The 18,733-nt window shown below is 43.0% G+C and overlaps 1 protein-coding gene across 9 annotated transcripts in view; it reads left to right on the top strand.

The window, feature by feature from the left end:
• Positions 1-170: 170 nt before the first annotated feature.
• The window catches only part of LOC121547056 (SUN domain-containing protein 1), a 28,130-nt gene continuing 9,567 nt past the window's right edge, over positions 171-18,733 (top strand). The window contains exons 1-8 of one of the 9 annotated variants that reach the window (XM_041858147.2): positions 717-1,139; positions 2,332-2,432; positions 16,336-16,542; positions 16,681-16,910; positions 17,040-17,129; positions 17,205-17,300; positions 17,526-17,648; positions 17,964-18,101. In XM_041858147.2, the coding sequence (XP_041714081.1) occupies positions 2,365-2,432; positions 16,336-16,542; positions 16,681-16,910; positions 17,040-17,129; positions 17,205-17,300; positions 17,526-17,648; positions 17,964-18,101 (952 nt within the window). In that variant the 5' untranslated portion in view covers positions 717-1,139; positions 2,332-2,364. Of the gene's footprint in view, positions 492-716; positions 1,140-1,875; positions 1,939-2,331; positions 2,433-16,335; positions 16,543-16,680; positions 16,911-17,039; positions 17,301-17,525; positions 17,649-17,963; positions 18,102-18,733 lie in introns of those variants that run through there. The other 8 variants (XM_041858145.2, XM_041858144.2, XM_041858149.2 and 5 more) reach the window with 8 other exon arrangements.

An 18,733-nucleotide genomic window follows, 5' to 3' on the forward strand; every position in this document is an offset into this window, starting at 1 on the left:
GAAAATACACAGCAGTCATCTTAGAGAGTTTAAATAACATAAAAATCCTTTGTCAGTGATAAGAAAGTGAAAGTCGTATTGCCCCCTCTGCTCAACTCCAGTCCACAGGCGGCGGGTAAAGCACCAGTGAAGTTTGTTTACCGCCGGCATAAAACAGAAGAAGAAGATATAGGTCTACGTCACCGTTGACCGCGAAGTAGAGAACTGTCGTCGATACTCGTGTGATATTTCATTTTCGTTCGGGTTTTATCATGGTTATTGTGAGAGTCCTGTGTAAATGAAATGTTATTTGTGTTTGTAAGGATTCAGAGATTAGTTGTATTTGGACGGTTTTGGAGCGCTTGCCAAGAAACCTTTACTGTCAAACTGCAACAAGAGCGAACTAACGTTAGCTAACCGGTCAGCTGTCAACGATATATAGCTAGCAGCGCGTCCATCGTGTGGCAACATTTACCCGTATATATAAATCACCTAGCTACATTGACATTAAGGTAAGTGGACACATCCATGCACAGTATATAATATTAACTACTTTGGCAAGCCGCTACATTTATCCCAATACAAAGTCACGTTGGAAAGTTTGACAGTTCATTTTTCGCGGGATCCCGCCCACTGCAAATTGCCATTGGACGTGATGCTCCCAGCCTCCTTTGAACCGTGCACTGATTGGTTCAAGTTTGAAAAGGCTACTGAAGTGACATTTGACATTCTGCCTGCCTGTACAATTTACAAAGATGATATGTGATTGCGTACCAGACACCGGTGTGTACATGGGTAGCACATTCTGGATGAGAGAACAAGCAACACTAGTACTAGTAGGAGCAACGACCAGTTGTTTCTCCCGCTTTGTTGGGGGAAGCCATTTTGGAATTGTGATTTTGTAATGACTAGGGATATTTTTTGTTATTTTATTTAAATTTCTTACAGCTGATAGCTGACTACTCTTGTACGTACTGCAAAGTGCCCACACTTTGAGGGATACTGTTTATATTGGGTAGTTTGAGGCTGAGCAGTTCACCCACGCCCACTGGCTGGTCTACACGGTGACTCACGCGTCTGTATGCGGCATGAAGTCAGCTCATTTTCGCTGCAGCTCTCCTGATCTTATTCTGTGGATTTACAAGTTGTATTCACAAAAGGCAAGTTAATTATGTATTTGAATATCAACATGGTGAGAGTTGCTTGATAACTAGGCTACTCTATACTTCATACTCGGTCTGTACACTCTGTTTGTGAACCTCACTGATACTTTCTTGTCTAAATTCGGTCTGACAGCTTTCTTTGTTTTTACTACATGTGTGATGTGACTGGAAGTTAGGCTAGTTTAAAAATGGTGACAGTTCAGAATAGTTGTTTATTTAATTCATAGCCATACAGGTTACCTACCTGGGCGGCAGGTAGTCTAGCGGTTAGAGCCAGTAACCGAAAGGTATTTGGTTCGAATACCCGAGCCGACAGGGTGCAAAAAATCAAGGCACTTAATTAACCCTAATTTGCTCCAGGGGCGCCGTACTACTATTGCTGACCCTGTAACAACACATTTCACTGCATTATCCAGTGTATGTGACGATAAAACATTTTTTAAATTTTTTTGGGGTGGGCTACAAATATTCTCATTGTTATTTTGTATAGAGAGAGGAAAGATGTTTATGTGTAAGTGTACAGATGAGGATTGCTTATTACATCTTTAAAATAGGTCTTTGTGTTTTTACTATGTATTTCTCGACAACTCATGGCCCCCGGCTGTCTGTGGTTCTGAGTAGTACAGATCCCGCCCAGCCCTCTGGCATCACTCTGTGTCTGGGTGTGACTTGGGTAAACAATTGCACAGCCCTATACTTAAGTGCCATTAGAAAAGGGACCCTCTCATGATGCAGCAAAATATCTAGTTTCTGGGTGTCTTTTGAGGCAATTTATTAAGCAGAAATTGGTTTTGGTGTGAGCAGTTAAAAGCATTATTTATACTCATTTAACTGCTACCTTCCATACAGTTAAGAGCTCGTCTTATTGTTTGAATTAATGCAAAGTCAGTCAGTGGCAGGCAGCCTTTACTCAAACTTCTGTGTGTGTGGCTATATGTGCAGTGCAGCCCTTTAGTATTTCAGTGTAGTAAAATCATGGAGGTCTGGATTTGGGAGATAATGCAGCAAGAAAAACAGGAGACCAGGGTTCAAGTTAAAAATAGTTTGACAGGTCAACTGAATACAGGAAGCCAAAACTGACCCCTTTACTGGTGCAGACTGCAGAGAGAACGACTGAACAATACTGTGGGGGTTGATGGGGTGAATATGTACTACTGGGTTGTAAAGTCTCATGGTTTGGCTCTTGCAGTCTCATTACTGAGAAATTGGAGGCTGAACAGGCATGGACCATTCAAAAGTGAACTCACGCGCCCCACCTCGAGGGAACACTGGCTATACCTACTCTCACAGGTGAGTGTGCATGCAGTGCTACCCGTCTCAAGGTCCTGAAAGAGGGATGTCCTGAATGATTTCTATAGCAACTTTCCTTTTAGGGGGTTCCAAAACATTTTCACTTGGGGGGGGCCCCCTTCCAGTATTGAGGAACAGCCCGTGCCCGTTTCACGTCTATTATTTCTATGGGCACAACCACTGTTCATGAGACAAACTGTGCACATCCCTCTTGTTGGTTGAGAGAATTTTGCAGCCCCACTGTTTGGGAACCACTGGTTTAGTGGACGGTGAGCATACATTTGCTTTTTTGTGTCAAATACCCTAGTGCTTTTTGCTCTGATCAAGGGCTTGTTTCAACAAATCACACTGGTAGGACTTGCATGCATAACTTTCTCAAATGTTAATGTTGATTTGAAATGTAATTTGAGGAACTGTAGCCCAAGGTGGTTTCGGCTAACATTTTGGCCTAACAAAATAAATATCACGATTTAGGGTAGTTGAATTAAGATTTTATTCATAGAGATTACAGCTCTCATTCTGAGCAGGGTTTATATAGTATTATGGAACCTCTCCACATTTATTTGGCAATGTTCCCCTTACTGAAAAAGAGAAGTCCAAAGCGGATATGTGTGTGTCGCAGAGCCACTGGTTTGTTCTTTGGGACTGGGTGTGTCTGCGTTGTCATGTGTGACTCAGAGAGGGTGTAGATGTTGGCGCTGTTGTACTGGACTTGACAATATTAGCCATTTGATTTCACCATCTGCTCTGAGAACATAAGCCTGAAAGACAAGTGCTCCTATACATTTTTCTCTCAGTTCTTTGCAATTGCGTTCAGTCTAGCTTAGCTAATAAAACAGCAAGAATGTTTTGATTTCACTTGCCTCCAAATGGCAGATTTACGTACCACTAGGGCTGTCCCAGACTAAAAATAATCTTGGTCGACCAAGAGTCTTCTGTTCTTTCGACCAATCGATTGGTCTATATTTTAAAATGTGTATTTAAAAAAATATTGACCCATCCTATATGTTTGAATCAAATCAACTATATACACTGAGCTTGTCTGATGCTTTAAGCACACGGTTTGATTAAATAATTAAGACACACAAATGACTAGAGGAAGTCCGACCAGCAATTTTATTTGGTTGTGCTGTGTGTAATAAGTAAATAAAAGACTGTGACTAGCACCCGTTGTCTCTCTCTCCCCCCTGCTGCAGCGACCACCACAGAACATTAAAGTGTTTATCGCGCTCTCCGTGTTGCTGAAACATAATTACAGCCATTTCTGACTGAAAAGTTCTGTTTTCAAAATCCCTCATTTGTTTAGGAAAAATATTCCCTCAACCCTCGCTCGCTTTACGTGACATGTATGCATCGCATACACGTGACCAAAGACCTGTTCGCATGGACTAGTATTACAAGAGAACGTTGGTTATATAATTATTACTCCAGAATGTCCATTATTCCGGAGGACAGGATTAGTTTCTTCCAAACTGCCCCCTGTAATTCTTTATTTTCCCCCAATATATTGACAGTTATGACGCAAGCCTGGAGGTTTTTATTCTAGGCGTGAAGATGCAGTATTTCAACATGTCCAGGTGATAGGGCCACACTGATAACTCAAGCTTGTTTCTAAACCATTCCAAACCATTCTATTTCCTATAGTGTCGCTATAATATTTCAATTGAGGAAGTGTGATCATAATCATTAGGATATTTTAGCGATCCGCAGTACATCCTAAATGCCCCCCAGCCTTGAGATGCATTTTAAGGCTATGGATGAGAAAGCTAACTTATCATTTCCGAACGTTTAGGTCAGTTGTATGCTGCTGCTTTGCGATCTATTAACGGCAAGGGATGCATTTGGCAATATTCCATTCATACGCATAAAACATATCAACAAATTAGTGTTAAGTTGCGTCAATTTAAATCTGGTATAGGAACAAAAAGAGGTCAATGCACGTCTTCTAAAATAGACTAGTATTTTAATTAATGCAAACACTTGAATGGTCAATATGATGTTCGTATATACGGGCCCACTGAAAAACCACGCAGGGCAGTCAGAGAACTGAGCCATTGTTATAAGTTCTTCTTTAAATACTCTGACAGAGATAGTTCCCACTCCCTGCTGGGCCTGTCAGAGTAGAGGCTGGGTGTGGTTTAAACTTACCCAACCTATCGATGGGGCACAGGCTGGTCCCAGCCCCTTGGTGCTTCATTGTTGTCGGGCATTAGTAGTTATCTTTACAACTTGTCTCGAGTCAGCAACCTCAGACATAGTTTGTTCTTCTTCATTGTAGCAGAACACATGTCCTTGAGCGGTTTAACAAAGAGGCAGTGTGTATGTGAGTCACAAGTCTGTCTCAGCCTACCCCCTAACGGTTCCTAACATTAATCACAGCTTGTTATGTTAAACAATCTATATCAGTACAGCACAAACCTATTATGTTTAATCATTAATGTATTCTTTCTAAGCTAGGCATCACATCTAGTTATAAGAAAATAGATCCCAACATTAGTCACTGTGAAAGTTGCTAGGCTACATGTAGGCCATTCATATTTAGGGTATGGGCAGCACTTAGTTACATTTATCGATTCAGTTATTGTTTTCTTGCGCAAACCGCGAGCAACACCTGTCAAACTCAAACATTTCTCTCAAAACACAGGGATGTCGATTCGCACGGGACTAGTATTATCAGAGGGCATTGGAGTTTGCCAAAAAACTGTAGGTTATTCTGCCTGAAATTGTTACTCTCCTGCCATGTAAAAATTACTTACATGGCAGATTCGGACGGGACTAAAATTACAGATGTGGTGTTTTAAGCTCGTGCACAATTACATTACCCGACCTCCCCCAGTAAAACTAATCCTGTCCAAGTGGGGCACAATAGGGCCTGACCTATAGCCAGGGCCGGTCTTTGCCGTTCTGCTGCCTAAGGCGAGATCAGGCTCATTTTTGTTCTGAATGAAAGTTGAAAATAAGGAATGTTTGGACCAACTCAAGGCGGTTCCAGACCGGACAAAATCTGAACGAAACCTAGACGTCTATGATTGATGTTTGGTCTGGTCCAAATCTGAACCAATGTCCATGGATGTGGCAATCATGGCCGGTCCGGAACTGCACCAAAAAAAGGACGTCCAAAAGACGTCTGCGTCGGTCCGTGCTTACTGAGGTGTAGCCTACAGCGTTGCCTGAAATTGAATTTTATGAATGCCCATCTATGTGGTAAGCCTACCGTTTGTAAAATGCCAAAAAAACGACTTCCAGACAGGTAAAAAAAACCAACTTCCATGCTTACTAGGTTGCAGCCTACCATGTCGGCCTGCAATGGATTTTTATGAATGCCCATCCATGTGGTAGGCCCACCGTTTTGTAAAACAGGCCATTGCATTGGCTTTATTAGTCCTGACTCCTGTGACTAATCGTTTTTTCCTCTGAATATCAGCTACCCAACTTTATCAGGAGTTATTGTGAGCCTATTTGCAATTTGTTTACACAGCAGGAAAAACTGAAGTTTTTTGTTATGATCAGCTTGTCAAAAAATGTTGATTGTCCATTTTACTTTGACCTGTCCTGTTTTTAGGATATGTTGCTTTGTTAACATAACAGCTCATTTTTTTTATTTGATTGAGCACCATTTAGGTTCGGCTATTTGATCGGACAAACCTGCATGATGTAAAAAGTGTCTGTCTCATTACATTGTCATAAATTTTATCTCCAGCCTGTAGGCTACAGAAAAGGCCACATACTCTTTCTACCATATCGTTTATCTACTACATGATTTATGTTAGACACTTTTTGACAGAACATTGGTGGAGCGCTGCAGAGATGCGTCTCTCCAACACCAACCTGGAGAGGCACGCTGGGAATGGACAAGCAAAATATTTTGTTCCTTTGACAAAGTGGGCACTGCTTATCAAAGGGTGGCATCAGCGCTCACCTAAAAAGCCCATATGCCACTTGTTGAGAGAGATTGTCATTGGTTTTGGGCAGAATTATGTGAGGTGTTATGTGTTGTTGTTGGTGCATCTTGGTCAGTTTAGCTCAGAAAATGCCGCCCTCGTCAATCTGCCACCATAGGTGGCCGCCTAACCCTGCCTAATGAGCGGGCAAGGCCGTGCCTATAGCATAGCATAGCATAATCACATCAATAAATTGGTTATAACAAACTCTGAACATCTAACATCAAAATGGATGCAGAGGATGTGACAAACTCGAAACGGGGGAATATTTATAGGTTGCTCAAGTGGTAAAGGGAAAGTCAGATGTATGGAATAAATATGACTAGTTAGGTTCTGAACAAACTGAGTAAACTCAGACCGACAACTAGAAAAAGCTCAAACCAAGTTTATTCACCCACTGGGTCATACAGCTGCAAAGACGAGGCATGATTACACAAGCATATATATATATATAACCTTTTAATAGGCGTGGTCAACTCCTTACACATCTAGACAACCAATACATCTGTTGGTAGGCAGGAATTTAATTGGTTCCTCTCACTGGTGTACTCACAGCCCTGCCTGTTACATTCCACGTCCACTAAGGTTTTAGTATGTGTGAGATAGTACTACAGTAGGAGAGACATTGTGGTGGGCGTCTCTGGCCCCTCTCCCAGAGGTTTCTTCTCACTTCATCTGTTGATTTGACCTCGAGACGCATTCCTCACTCCTCCCTAGTTCCGCAGCCTGCCTGCTTTATCAGAGACTAACAATTGCCTTTCACTTCTCTTCTCAGAAATATCGAACAGAATATGAAGCTTCCCCTCTCAGTAACTTTCCATATACCTAGTCCCATCTACCCTTCATTGACCCCAACATATACATACCTTATACATGTAAACTAATTGTGTTCTAGTATGGTAACATGAATCAGGACATTTCAAGCTAGTCTAATACTAGTTGTGGAAAATACTGGCGATCAAGATAAAGAAGGTATGGCGCAAGCGCTGCGTGCATATTGTGTGTGCCAAACACGTGCTGTATAGATTACAATGTCATTTTTCTGACAGTTTGGTACAATGTAAACAAAACTAAATAAAGTATAAGCATACCAGAGTCTGTAATTTTTTTTTGTTAAGCCTTTATTACAGCAAAGACTAAAAACAGTGGCATTCATTCGTGAATGGAATATCTGAAATGGAACGGTTTATTTATTGTTTAAGCTAATTATTCAAGGCTTGCTTTATTTTAAAACTAAAATGCTTGATTGCGTTTCAAATCATGAATGACTCCTATGCTTCGTGATGACATTAACCAATGAATGATTGATACAGTAGCCTGTAGAAGTTTTGAAATATAGGCCTAAGTAAGTTACAGTATTAAGACGAAACAGGATGTGCTCTTAGGCCTACAACTCGATGGTGGTTATACAAGGCTGCTACAGTGCATTCTGAAAATATTCAGACCACTTGACTTTTTCCACATTTTGTTACGTTACAGCCTTATTCTAAAATTGATTTAAATTGTTTTTCCTCATCAATCTACACACAATAACCTGTTTTTAATTTGTCATTATGGGTTTTCAGGAATGTTTGCTAATTTATTAAAAATAAGTATTCAGACCCTTTACTATGAAACTCAAAATTGAGCTCAGGTGCATCCTGTTTCCATTGATCATCCTTGATGTTTCTACATCTTGATTTTAGTCCACCTGTGGTAAATTCAATTGATTGGATATGATTTAGAAAGGTACACACCTGTCTATATAAGGTCCCACAGTTGACAGTGCATGTCTGAGCAAAAACCAAGCCATTAGGTCGAAGGAATTGTCCGTAGAGCTCCGAGACAGGATTGTGTCGAGGCACAGAACTAGGGAAGGGTACCAAAACATTTCTGCAGCATTGAAGGTCCCCAAGAACACTGACCTCATCATTCTTAAATGGAAGAAGTTTGGAACCACCAAGACTCTTCCTAGAGCTGGTCGCCCGGCCAAACTGAGCAATCGGGGGAGAAGGGTCTTGGTCAGGGAGGTGACAAAGAACCCAATGGTCACTCTGACAGAGCTGTAGAGTTCCTCTGTGGAGATGGGAGAACCTTCCAGAAAGACAACCATCTCTGCAGCACTCCACCAATCAGGTCTTTATGGTAGAGTGGCCAGAAGGAAGCCACTCTTCAGTAAAAGGCAAATGATAGCCCGCTTGGAGTTTGCCAAAAGGCACCTAAAGGACTCTCAGACCATGAGAAACAAGATTGAACTATTTGGCCTGAATGCCAAGCGTCACATCTGGAGGCAACCTGGTACCATCCCTACTGTGAAGCATGGTGGTGGCAGCATCATGCTGTGGGGATTTTTTTCAGCGGCAGGGACTGGAAGACTAGTCAGGATCGAGGGGAAGATGAACGGAGCAAAGTACAGAGATCCTTGATAAAAACCTGCTCAGGACCTCAGACTGGGGTGACGGTTCACCTTCCAACAGGACAACAACCCTAAGCACACAGCCAAGACCATGCAGGAGTGGCTTTCGGGACAAGTCTCTGAATGTCCTTGAGTAGCTCAGCCAGAGCCCGGACTTGATCCTGATTGAACATCTCTGGAGATACATGAAAATAGCTGTGCAGCAACGCTTCCCATCCAACCTGACAGAGCTTGAGAGGATCTGCAGAGAAGAATAGGAGATTCTCCCCAAATACAGGTGTGCCAAGCTTGTAGCGTCATACCCAAGAAGACTCGATGATGTAATCGCTGCCAAAGGTGCTTCAACAAAGTACTGAGTAAAGGGTCTGAATACTTATGTAAATGTGATATTTCCATTTTTTATTCTTAATACATCTGTTGCTTTGTCATTATGGGCTTTGTGTGTAGATTGAGGGGAGAACTCCCCAATCCATTTTTAGAATAAGTCTGTAACGTAACAATGTGGAAAACGTCAGGGGGTCTGAATACTTTCCGAATGCATTGTATACTAGGCCTATTAATGATAATGGTATTATTTATTATTATAGTAATAATAACAGTAAGGAGATCAAGAAAAGGGAGAATTATTAATAAAAATAATTTCTGACAATTTTGGAACAGTGTAAACAATAATTGATAAATAATACCAGAGGATGTTCAAACAAAGTGTAAAACTGTTATTACAGGAAAGCAAAGATTAAAAACAGCAGAATTTGTGATTGTTTACTCGACATGTTGCGTGAGACTTGGTGCTCACGGAATCAGTAGGCTATTTAACAAACACTCAAACAGGTAACAGAAGCAGGATCTGTCATTTCTGTACATGTATTGATGATCTATAAAGCCAGGGACATTTAACAGGCTATTGATTATAGACCTAATTTAAGTTACGATTTCCTCTCTCCTCACTTTTCTTAGACATTAAGGCAAGGGCTGTTTTCTCATCTCCTCATTCTGCTGCTGCCTCAGGCGTTGTTCTCAACACCAATATGCTGGTTGACTTTGCTATTATGCACTTAGCAACATGGTCTAGGAAAAGGCGCCAATTCAACAGCGCACTGATGTTTCAGAACCGTGGACAGCGACTGCTATCCAACGAGGGAAAAGGCGCATTTATTATAAAATATTATTTTTATTAGTGTTGCACCATTGTTCACCATATACAATTTCAGGAGCAAATGTCTTAGACTGATGGACTGTGCCATCCCCACGGCCTCTACAATGAATCAGGCCAATCAGACAGGTGTCTTGTACACCATGAGATATATATATATATATATATATATATATATATATTAGTGGCTTGCGACGGTATTCACCCCCCTTGGCATTTTTTCCTATTTTGTTGGCTTACAACCTGGAATTAAAATTGATTTTTTGGGGGGGTTGTATCACTTGATTTACACAACATGCCTACCACTTTGAAGATGCAAAATATTTTTTTGTGTGGAAAAAACCCCAAGAAATAAGACAAACAGAACTTGAGCGTGCATAACTATTCACCCCCCCAAAGTCAATACTTTTTAGAGCCACGTTTTGCAGCAATTACAGCTGCAAGTCTCTTTGGGTATGTCTCTCTAAACTTGGCACATCTAGCCACTGTGATTTTTTCCCATTCTTCAAGGCAAAACTGCTCCAGCTCCTTCAAGTTGGATGGGTTCCACTGGTGTACAGCAATCATTAAGTCATACCACATATTCTCAATTGGATTGAGGTCTGGGCTTTGACTAGGCCATTCCAAGACATTTAAATGTTTCCCCTGAAACCACTCGAGTGTTGCTTTAGCAGTATGCTTCGGGGAATTGTCCTGCTGGAAGGTGAACCTCCGTCCCAGTCTCAAATCTCTGGAAGACTGAAACAGGTTTCCCTCAAGAATTTCCATGTATTTAGCGGCATCCATCATTCCTTCAATTCTGACCAGTTTCCCAGTCCCTGCTGATGAAAAACATCCCCACAGCATGATGCTGCCACCACCATGCTTCACTGTGGGGGTGGTGTTCTCGGGGTCATGAGAGGTGTTTGGTTTGCGCCAGACATGGCATTTTCCTTGATGGCCAAAAAGCTCAGTTGTAGTCTCATCTGACCAGAGTACCTTCTTCCATGTTTGGGGAGTCTCCCACATGCCTTTTGGCAAACACTAAATATGTATTTTTAAGCAATGGCTTTTTTCTGGCCACTCTTCCATAAAGCGCAGCTCTGTGGAGTGTACGGCTTATAGTGGTCCTATGGACAGATACTCCAATCTCCGCTGTGGAGCTTTGCAGCTCCTTCAGGGTTATCTTTGGTCTCTTTGTTGCCTCTCTGATTAATGCCCTCCTTGCCTGATCTGTGAGTTTTGGTGGGCGGCCCTCTCTTGGTGGGCGGCCCTCCATGTTCTTTCCATTTTTTAAATAATGGATTTAATGGTGCTCTTTGGGATGTTCAAAGTTTCTTCTCCACAACTTTGTCCCTGACCTGTTTGGAGAGCTCCTTGGTCTTCATGGTGCCACTTGCTTAGTGGTGTTGCAGACTCTGGGGCCTTTCAGGACATGTGTGTGTAAATATACCAAGATCATGTGACACTTAAATAAAGTCCACCTGTGTGCAATCTAATTATGTGACTTCTGAAGGTAATTGGTTGCACCAGATCTTATTTAGGTGCTTCATAGCAAAGGGGGTGAATACATATGCACCACCATTTTTCCAGTAAGTTATTTTTTTCAGTTCACTTCACCAATTTGGACTATTTTCTGTATGTCCATTACATGAAATACATTTCAATTACAGGTTGTAATGCAACAAAATAGGAAAAACGCAAAGGGGGATGAATACTTTTGCCAGGCACTGTATATTTAAATATCTTGCTACTGCTTGATTAAAGAACAGCATATTGACCGAACAGTCGACTAAATAGGGTCAGACCTACATACCACAGACAGTAATTATAAGGGGGCAATGCTGTTGTATGCCTGGCCTAAAAGTCATAGTGAGGGGTATTTGGGGAATATTTCAGTGACCAGGTTTGGCGATAATCTGCGGCTCCCTAGGCTGACAAATAGTGAGGAATGATGCTGTCTGTCTGTGTAGCAACAGGTTGTAGTGTGTTCTACTGTCTATTCCTACTAGAGTACATGTATTGTGGGATTGGATGGAAAATGGCTGCTGGTCACTGTTTAGCTTGGTTGACATTTTAAGCTGGCTGCACTGCACAACTCTTGCGCAAATGGTCTCTGAATGTATACTTAGGCAATAGTTTGTAAGTAGGCCAAGTAGCCCTAGGCTTGCTTGATGCATCATAGATCTGAGTTTCTGTAGGAAAAGTGATGAGCAAAGATATCCCTGGCTGTTTATGCCTTTCACATGCTGTTTTATCTGTTTGCTTATCCTTGCCCATGGAACAGATTGTTTGCGCAAGGAAATCTTTTTAATCAGGAAGGAGATTGTCAAATCAAATGTTGGTCACATGCCGAATACAACCAGAGTATTTACAGTGAAATGCTTTCTTACGAGCCCATTCCCAACAATGCAGAGTTAAAAAGTATGACAAATATTTGCTAAATTAAAAAGGAACACAATAAAAATAACGAGGCTATGTACAAGGAGTACCAGTACCGAGTCAATGTGCAGGGGTACTAGGTAATACAGTAACCCATACCCACATGTACATAGTGACTAGGCATTCAGGATATATAATAAACAGAGCAGCAGCGTAGTATGTGTGGGTGGAGTCTAGTGACCGCAAGGGAGTCGGTGCAAAACAATTAAAAATAAATAAATGATAAAGGGGGTCAATGTAAATGGTCTGGGTAGCCATTTGATAAACTGTTCAGCAGTCTTATGGCTTGGGGGTAGAAGCTGTTCAGGTGCCTTTTGGTCTCAGACTTGGCGCTCCGGTACCGCTTGACTTGCGGTCGCAGAGCGAACAGTCTGACTTGGGTGGCTGGAGTCTTTGACCATTTCTGGGACGTTGTCGGTCAGAAGAGGAAAGATTTGACAAAGTCACTGATGCGTTTCCTGGAGTTGGCCTTAATGGACCATTGATTAACACTAAGAGTTGTGATAGACAATCAAGAATGGTAATGAGTTATTCTGTCTACACAGAAATTCTTCTTTCTCTTGCCATTGATTCTTTGTATCACTGTATGTTTGAAATCAAGTTACATGTCATGATTGATTGTTTTGTGTCTGAACTAAAACAAACGTGTTTGTGTGTGTGTGTGGCAGCAGATAAGTAAGAACCGTGACAATCTTGTCTTGTCCTTTCTTCTGTGTGTGTGTGAGCGGGGTAGCGAGACTGCTGCTCCCGTTGGCCTGGTCTCACTGCCGCTGTCTTGGGCCTGGTTCCCCTGGAACTGCCCGGGACCTCTGCTGAGGACACACCGCTGTCCAACGGAAGGGCCTAGAGCACACTGGCAGGAGGAGCAGTAGGCCAGGCAGAGGAAAGCACATAATTGGCTCTGCTAAGGCCCTGTGTAATCCTGAAGAGGCTTAATTTAGCGCAGGGGTCGGCAACAGGTGGCCCGTGGGCCAAAACTGGCCCGCAAATGTTTATTTTTTAAATATTTTTGGGCCGCTAGTTTTTTTTTGCCAAAGAAATATGTATTTTATATTTATTTTGTACAATTTTAGTTTTTGGTAAAAAATGACAAATCACCAGGAATTCAGCTAAAACATAATTTCATTTAGGAAATCTGTTCAACTATTCCCACCCCAAAAGAAAAAAGAGCCATACAGGTAGCCTAGCGGTTAAGGGCATTGGGCTTGTAACCGAAAGGTTGGTGGTTCGAATCCCAGAGACAACTAGGTGAAAAATATGTGCCCTTGAGCAAGGCACTTAACCCTGATTGCTTCTGTAAGTCGCTCTGGATAAGAGCATCTGCTAAATGGTAAATATGTGATCGTGTCTCAATGTAATCAAGATATGAAATTATTTTAAAAAACAAGAATCTCTTTTTGGGCGTAGTTGTGGTCAATTTGCAGTGTACAAATTATTATAATTATGTTCCGACCAGCCGCTCTGACAGAATCGGCCTGTGGCTAAATCTAGTTGCCTACCCCTGATTTTTAGTGCGTGACGAGAAAGATATGGAGGGAGAACCAGAGAGCAGGGTGAGGTTTGTTTACATAGGAAAGAGCCCTGTTGGTAGTCCTTTTGTTTATGGAATCATTAGAAAGGTTCAGCAGTTCAGGGACACAGATGTCCCTCTTTTGTTGCAGGTCTCCCCCCTTCTCTTCCTCCTTTTGTCGTACAGTCAGTTGCACCTAAGGACTGACCTCACTCGTCAGTTTAAAGTGCTTAATGTAAGGATTGGTGTCATTGTTTCACCGAGGTAGGGAGGGGGGCCCTGAGTCTGTAAGTGGCTCCTGTCCCTGGCTACAGGAAGTGAACACAGTGCAGCATACAGTAAGTAGTGTTAGGTTGCCTGAGCACTCCTGGCTCGCGCGATAGTGTCCGTGTGGGTGTCCGTGATGTTTGTCCGCGGGGGCTTTTCCCTGGGATGAGCGACGGTGACGAGGGGTGGACTCTGGAGAGCTGGGGGTGGACAGATCTGTGTGTATCATCCTCATTTCTCTTTCATTACCTTCTTTGTGTGTGTGCACTTGGCTATGTTTAGACAGCAGGCAGGGTCACTCATGTGTGCTCACCTTGACGGTTGTGTGTGACCGTGTGTGTTTCATAGGGATTAGGTTTCAGGCTGTAATAGCCTGTCATGCATTGTTTTGGAAAGTTATCATTACGCTGTGCTAGCTATTCCCTACTTGGACTTCAGTTAGCCTAATGATCGTTTCTGGTATCTGTCGGAAGTACAGATTTTGAAACGGTTCCAAAGTCCAACAATGTGAATGCCGGACGGGGTTGTTCCTTGAGAGATGGCCGCAGCAGTTCCCTTTTTTTTTTGGCAAGGTTAAGTTGGGCATTGCCTAATACATTAGACTGATACCAACCTGGTTACAGTCTGAGATAATGCTGCGCTGATAGACTTGATCCGTGAGACACAGTTGACAGAAGTACCGAAAGTAACACACATTCTATCTATTTTCATGTTCTAGTGTAGAAAAAGTAGAGGAATTTTGGTATAGTGTGCAACACTGGACATGGGAATACAATGGCAGCCTCAGATTAATCATTGCACTGACAGTACAATGTTTTCTACCATTGGGGACCAATTGCACCTTCCCTGCTTTGTTTGTATACAGTGGCGGAAAAAAGTATTTAGTCAGCCACCAATTTTGCAAGTTCTCCCACTTAAAAAGATGAGAGAGGCCTGTAATTTTCATCATAGGTACACGTCAACTATGACAGAAAAAAATGAGGAAAATCACATTGTAGGATTTTTAATGAATTTATTTGCAAATTATGGGGGAAAATAAGTATTTGGTCAATAACAAAAGTTTCTCAATACTTTGTTATATACCCTTTGTTGGCAATGACACAGGCCAAACGTTTTCTGTAAGTCTTCACAAGGTTTTCACACACTGTTGCTGTTATTATGGCCCATTCCTCCATGCAGATCTCCTCCTAGAGCAGTGATGTTTTGGGGCTGTCGCTGGGCAACACGGACTTTCAACTCCCTCCAAAGATTTTCTATGGGGTTGAGATCTGGAGACTGGCTAGGCCACTCCAGGACTTTGAAATGCTTCTTACGAAGCCACTCCTTCGTTGCCCGGGCGGTTTGTTTGGGATCATTGTCATGCTGAAAGACCCAGCCACGTTTCATCTTCAATGCCCTTGCTGATGGAAGGAGGTTTTCACTCAAAATCTCACGATACATGGCCCCATTCATTCTTTCCTTTACACAGATCAGTCGTCCTGGTCCCTTTGCAGAAAAACAGCCCCAAAGCATGATGTTTCCCACCCCCATGCTTCACAGTAGGTATGGTGTTCTTTGGATGCAACTCAGCATTCTTTGTCCTCCAAACACGACGAGTTGAGTTTTTACCAAAAAGTTATATTTTGGTTTCATCTGACCATATGACATTCTCCCAATCCTCTTCTGGATCATCCAAATGCACTCTAGCAAACTTCAGACGGGCCTGGACATGTACTGGCTTAAGCAGGGGGACACGTCTGGCACTGCAGGATTTGAGTCCCTGGCGGCGTAGTGTGTTACTGATGGTAGGCTTTGTTACTTTGGTCCCAGCTCTCTGCAGGTCATTCACTAGGGTCCCCCCGTGTGGTTCTGGGATTTTTTTCCCTCATTTTGTCTGTCATAGTTGACGTGTACCTATGATGAAAATTACAGGCCTCTCTCATCTTTTTAAGTGGGAGAACTTGCACAATTGGTGGCTGACTAAATACTTTTTTCTCCCACTGTATTAGCTGTAGAAGAAGTTGGAGCATAGGATCTACTTGAATGTTTCTGTGTGACGTATAGGCTACATAATATGGTAGTACATTTGATTATTAAGTGCCTTTCAAGACACCAAGAACAATGAAAACCGAAGGGTACTGTCAATCGATTGAATCACTGTTGATTAGAGACTGCGACTTGTTTTGTTTTTATTCTAATCTAATGCATTCCTCCATCTTCTCTTCCTTGTTGCCCAGCTCCAGCTACTCAACAACAGCCCTGGACTTTGAGAAGGAGCACAGGATCCCTCCTGTGTTAGAGTCTCCCAGGATGTCTCGGCGGAGCCTGCGTCTGCACTCTACCACTGGTCTCTATGGTGACGATAGCCTGGACTCTTCTCTCAACCACAACATGTACCACAGCACCTCCTTCAGCGCTGGAGGAGCCAGTCGCAGAGATTCCAAGTAAGTGATGTTGCTGCTGCCCTGGGGTTCCTTCTATGGATTTGGGCCCAGAGAGTTACATCCAGGGTTTTCTATGTCTAATCTGACGGTCTGTTTTTCCCCTCTCTCTCGCTTCATCTCTTTCTCTCTCTCTCCCAGGGTGTTGAAGAGCAGGAGGTCTCAGCAGCACTCTGTCTCCAGCTCCCAGTCTCTGCTCCTCACCACGCCCCGTAAGAGCCAGCATGGCTCCCAGCAGCCCAACAGCAGCCTGCACAGCGTGGCCGCCAGCGACGCCTCCCTGCTCTCCTCCATGCTGGACGAGTCGTGCATCCAGGAGCGCACGCTGGTCGAAGGCTTCTGGGGTTTGGATGAAGACTCTGAAGTCAAAGGTAATTTTTAAAAGGGCCTTATCAATCAGTTACTTGTACTGTCTCCAACATCAGCCTGTGTCTTGAATGGATTCCTTTACAAAGGGTGACTGTATAGTTTTTTTTTTTTTTTGATCAAATCTATCTTAGAGTGGACCATGACAGACCGCAGTTTGTGTGAGGCCAACGGAGACATTAACTCGGCACAGACCCAGACCTCCATGGTGAACGGTAGCTTCTGTAAGGACAGCACTATCCACTCGGACAGAAATGACGCTCTCACCACATACTCTAAGTACTCCTCCTCCACTGCAGCCCGCTCTGCCACCAGCAACCAGGCCCTGACAGCTGCCGCCACCTCCCCTCCCTCCACCGTCTACGCCAGGGACAAGAGCCGCAAGCACAAAACGGGTGAGAGAGCCAGGCACAGAAGTACTATAATGTATTAAGCACATACACGTGTTATATCTTGTGTGAGTTTTGCCTTCCCATTTCGATGAAAGGAATATCATCCACAGTGTAGTTTGTTGTCATTGCTGATACAGGAGTGTGGAATTTCTTTTCATTTTCTTACATTTGACATGTATTTTGATTTGCAAAGTGCATTTTGAATGAAGTTGATTTGATTTGATTCAGGTGTGCTGGTGTCCTTCTCGGACACCTGTGTGCGTGTGAGCAGGAAGGCCGCAGCCTCTGTGGTGTACGTCTTCTCACTGCTCTTACAGAATGTACTGCTGAGAATACGCAAAGAGGGCAAAGGTATCAGCCTCTGCGCCGGCTCTGCCTCTTGATGTCTTTACCGCGCCAACATTGCCTTTCACTCCATTTCTCACACATCTGCCTTGCAGCTTCCCACTTTTGTGTCATAATATATTGGATATTGGATAATTTATCATTTTAGATGGGGCTCAACTTTTTCCTGCACTCTGTAACAGCGGCTTGTGCTGAGATGGCCTATGCAATCTGTATGCAAATCATGTGGTGGCAGCCTGTCAAGAAATCTGACAAAAGCTAAAGCTTAACATAGTCATACAATCTGGAGCATTCCCTTTTTAATATGCTCTTTCTCTTTAGGTGTGCTGTGGTCAGTATTAGACACCTGTCTGAACCATAGCAGGAGGGCAGCTGCCTCCACAGTGTCTGTAGTGACTCTGCTCATACAGGCTGCTATGCTGAAGATGGGCAGTGGGGGCAGAGAAGTGGTTAATGGAGGTATTCCACTGCTTTTTTAGAGGCTGAATGCTTTTTCATGGAGGTTGGGCATCCACAAGGCAGGTGTTGAGTGTGTGCATGATTTGCATAGGTCTATAGTTGACACTGGTTGAAACCTGATTTCAGGAATCACCCTGCTTGCAGTGCACCAATTATACATTTCACTCTTGCTTTCACTCTGTTTTTGAATAGATAATGGTGAATGAGTCTTTTCTCCTGCACTGTAGTGAATCTGCACTGACTGGCGGTTGCAGTGGCTGTCACTGACTAACCTAAACTCACACTCCTTGTCACCTGCTTCTGACTGTTCTCTCTCTGAACAGGGGGACAGAGGCTGACACTACCGCAGCTTATCCTGCCTACACCTTTCTCACTCCTTTTTACATCACTCTACCTTTCTATTCTGGTGTTTTCACTTGTTTGGATGGCACTTTTACCACACAGATTTCACCCTCTGCGTTTCTCTCCCAAACAAATGGGCTGCCTTCTCTTTAGCTGTTGCCCTGGTGACATGCAAATGCTCTCTCTCTCCCTTGACTCACTATGTTCATCCTCAGCTCCGATGAAGGAAGGGAAAGAGGGATGTTTTGAAGTTGATCGATATTTAGTTGTGCTAGTTTTATCTGATTTCT

The sequence above is a fragment of the Coregonus clupeaformis genome, chromosome 31 (assembly GCF_020615455.1).
Source record: "Coregonus clupeaformis isolate EN_2021a chromosome 31, ASM2061545v1, whole genome shotgun sequence".
NCBI lineage: Eukaryota > Metazoa > Chordata > Actinopteri > Salmoniformes > Salmonidae > Coregonus > Coregonus clupeaformis.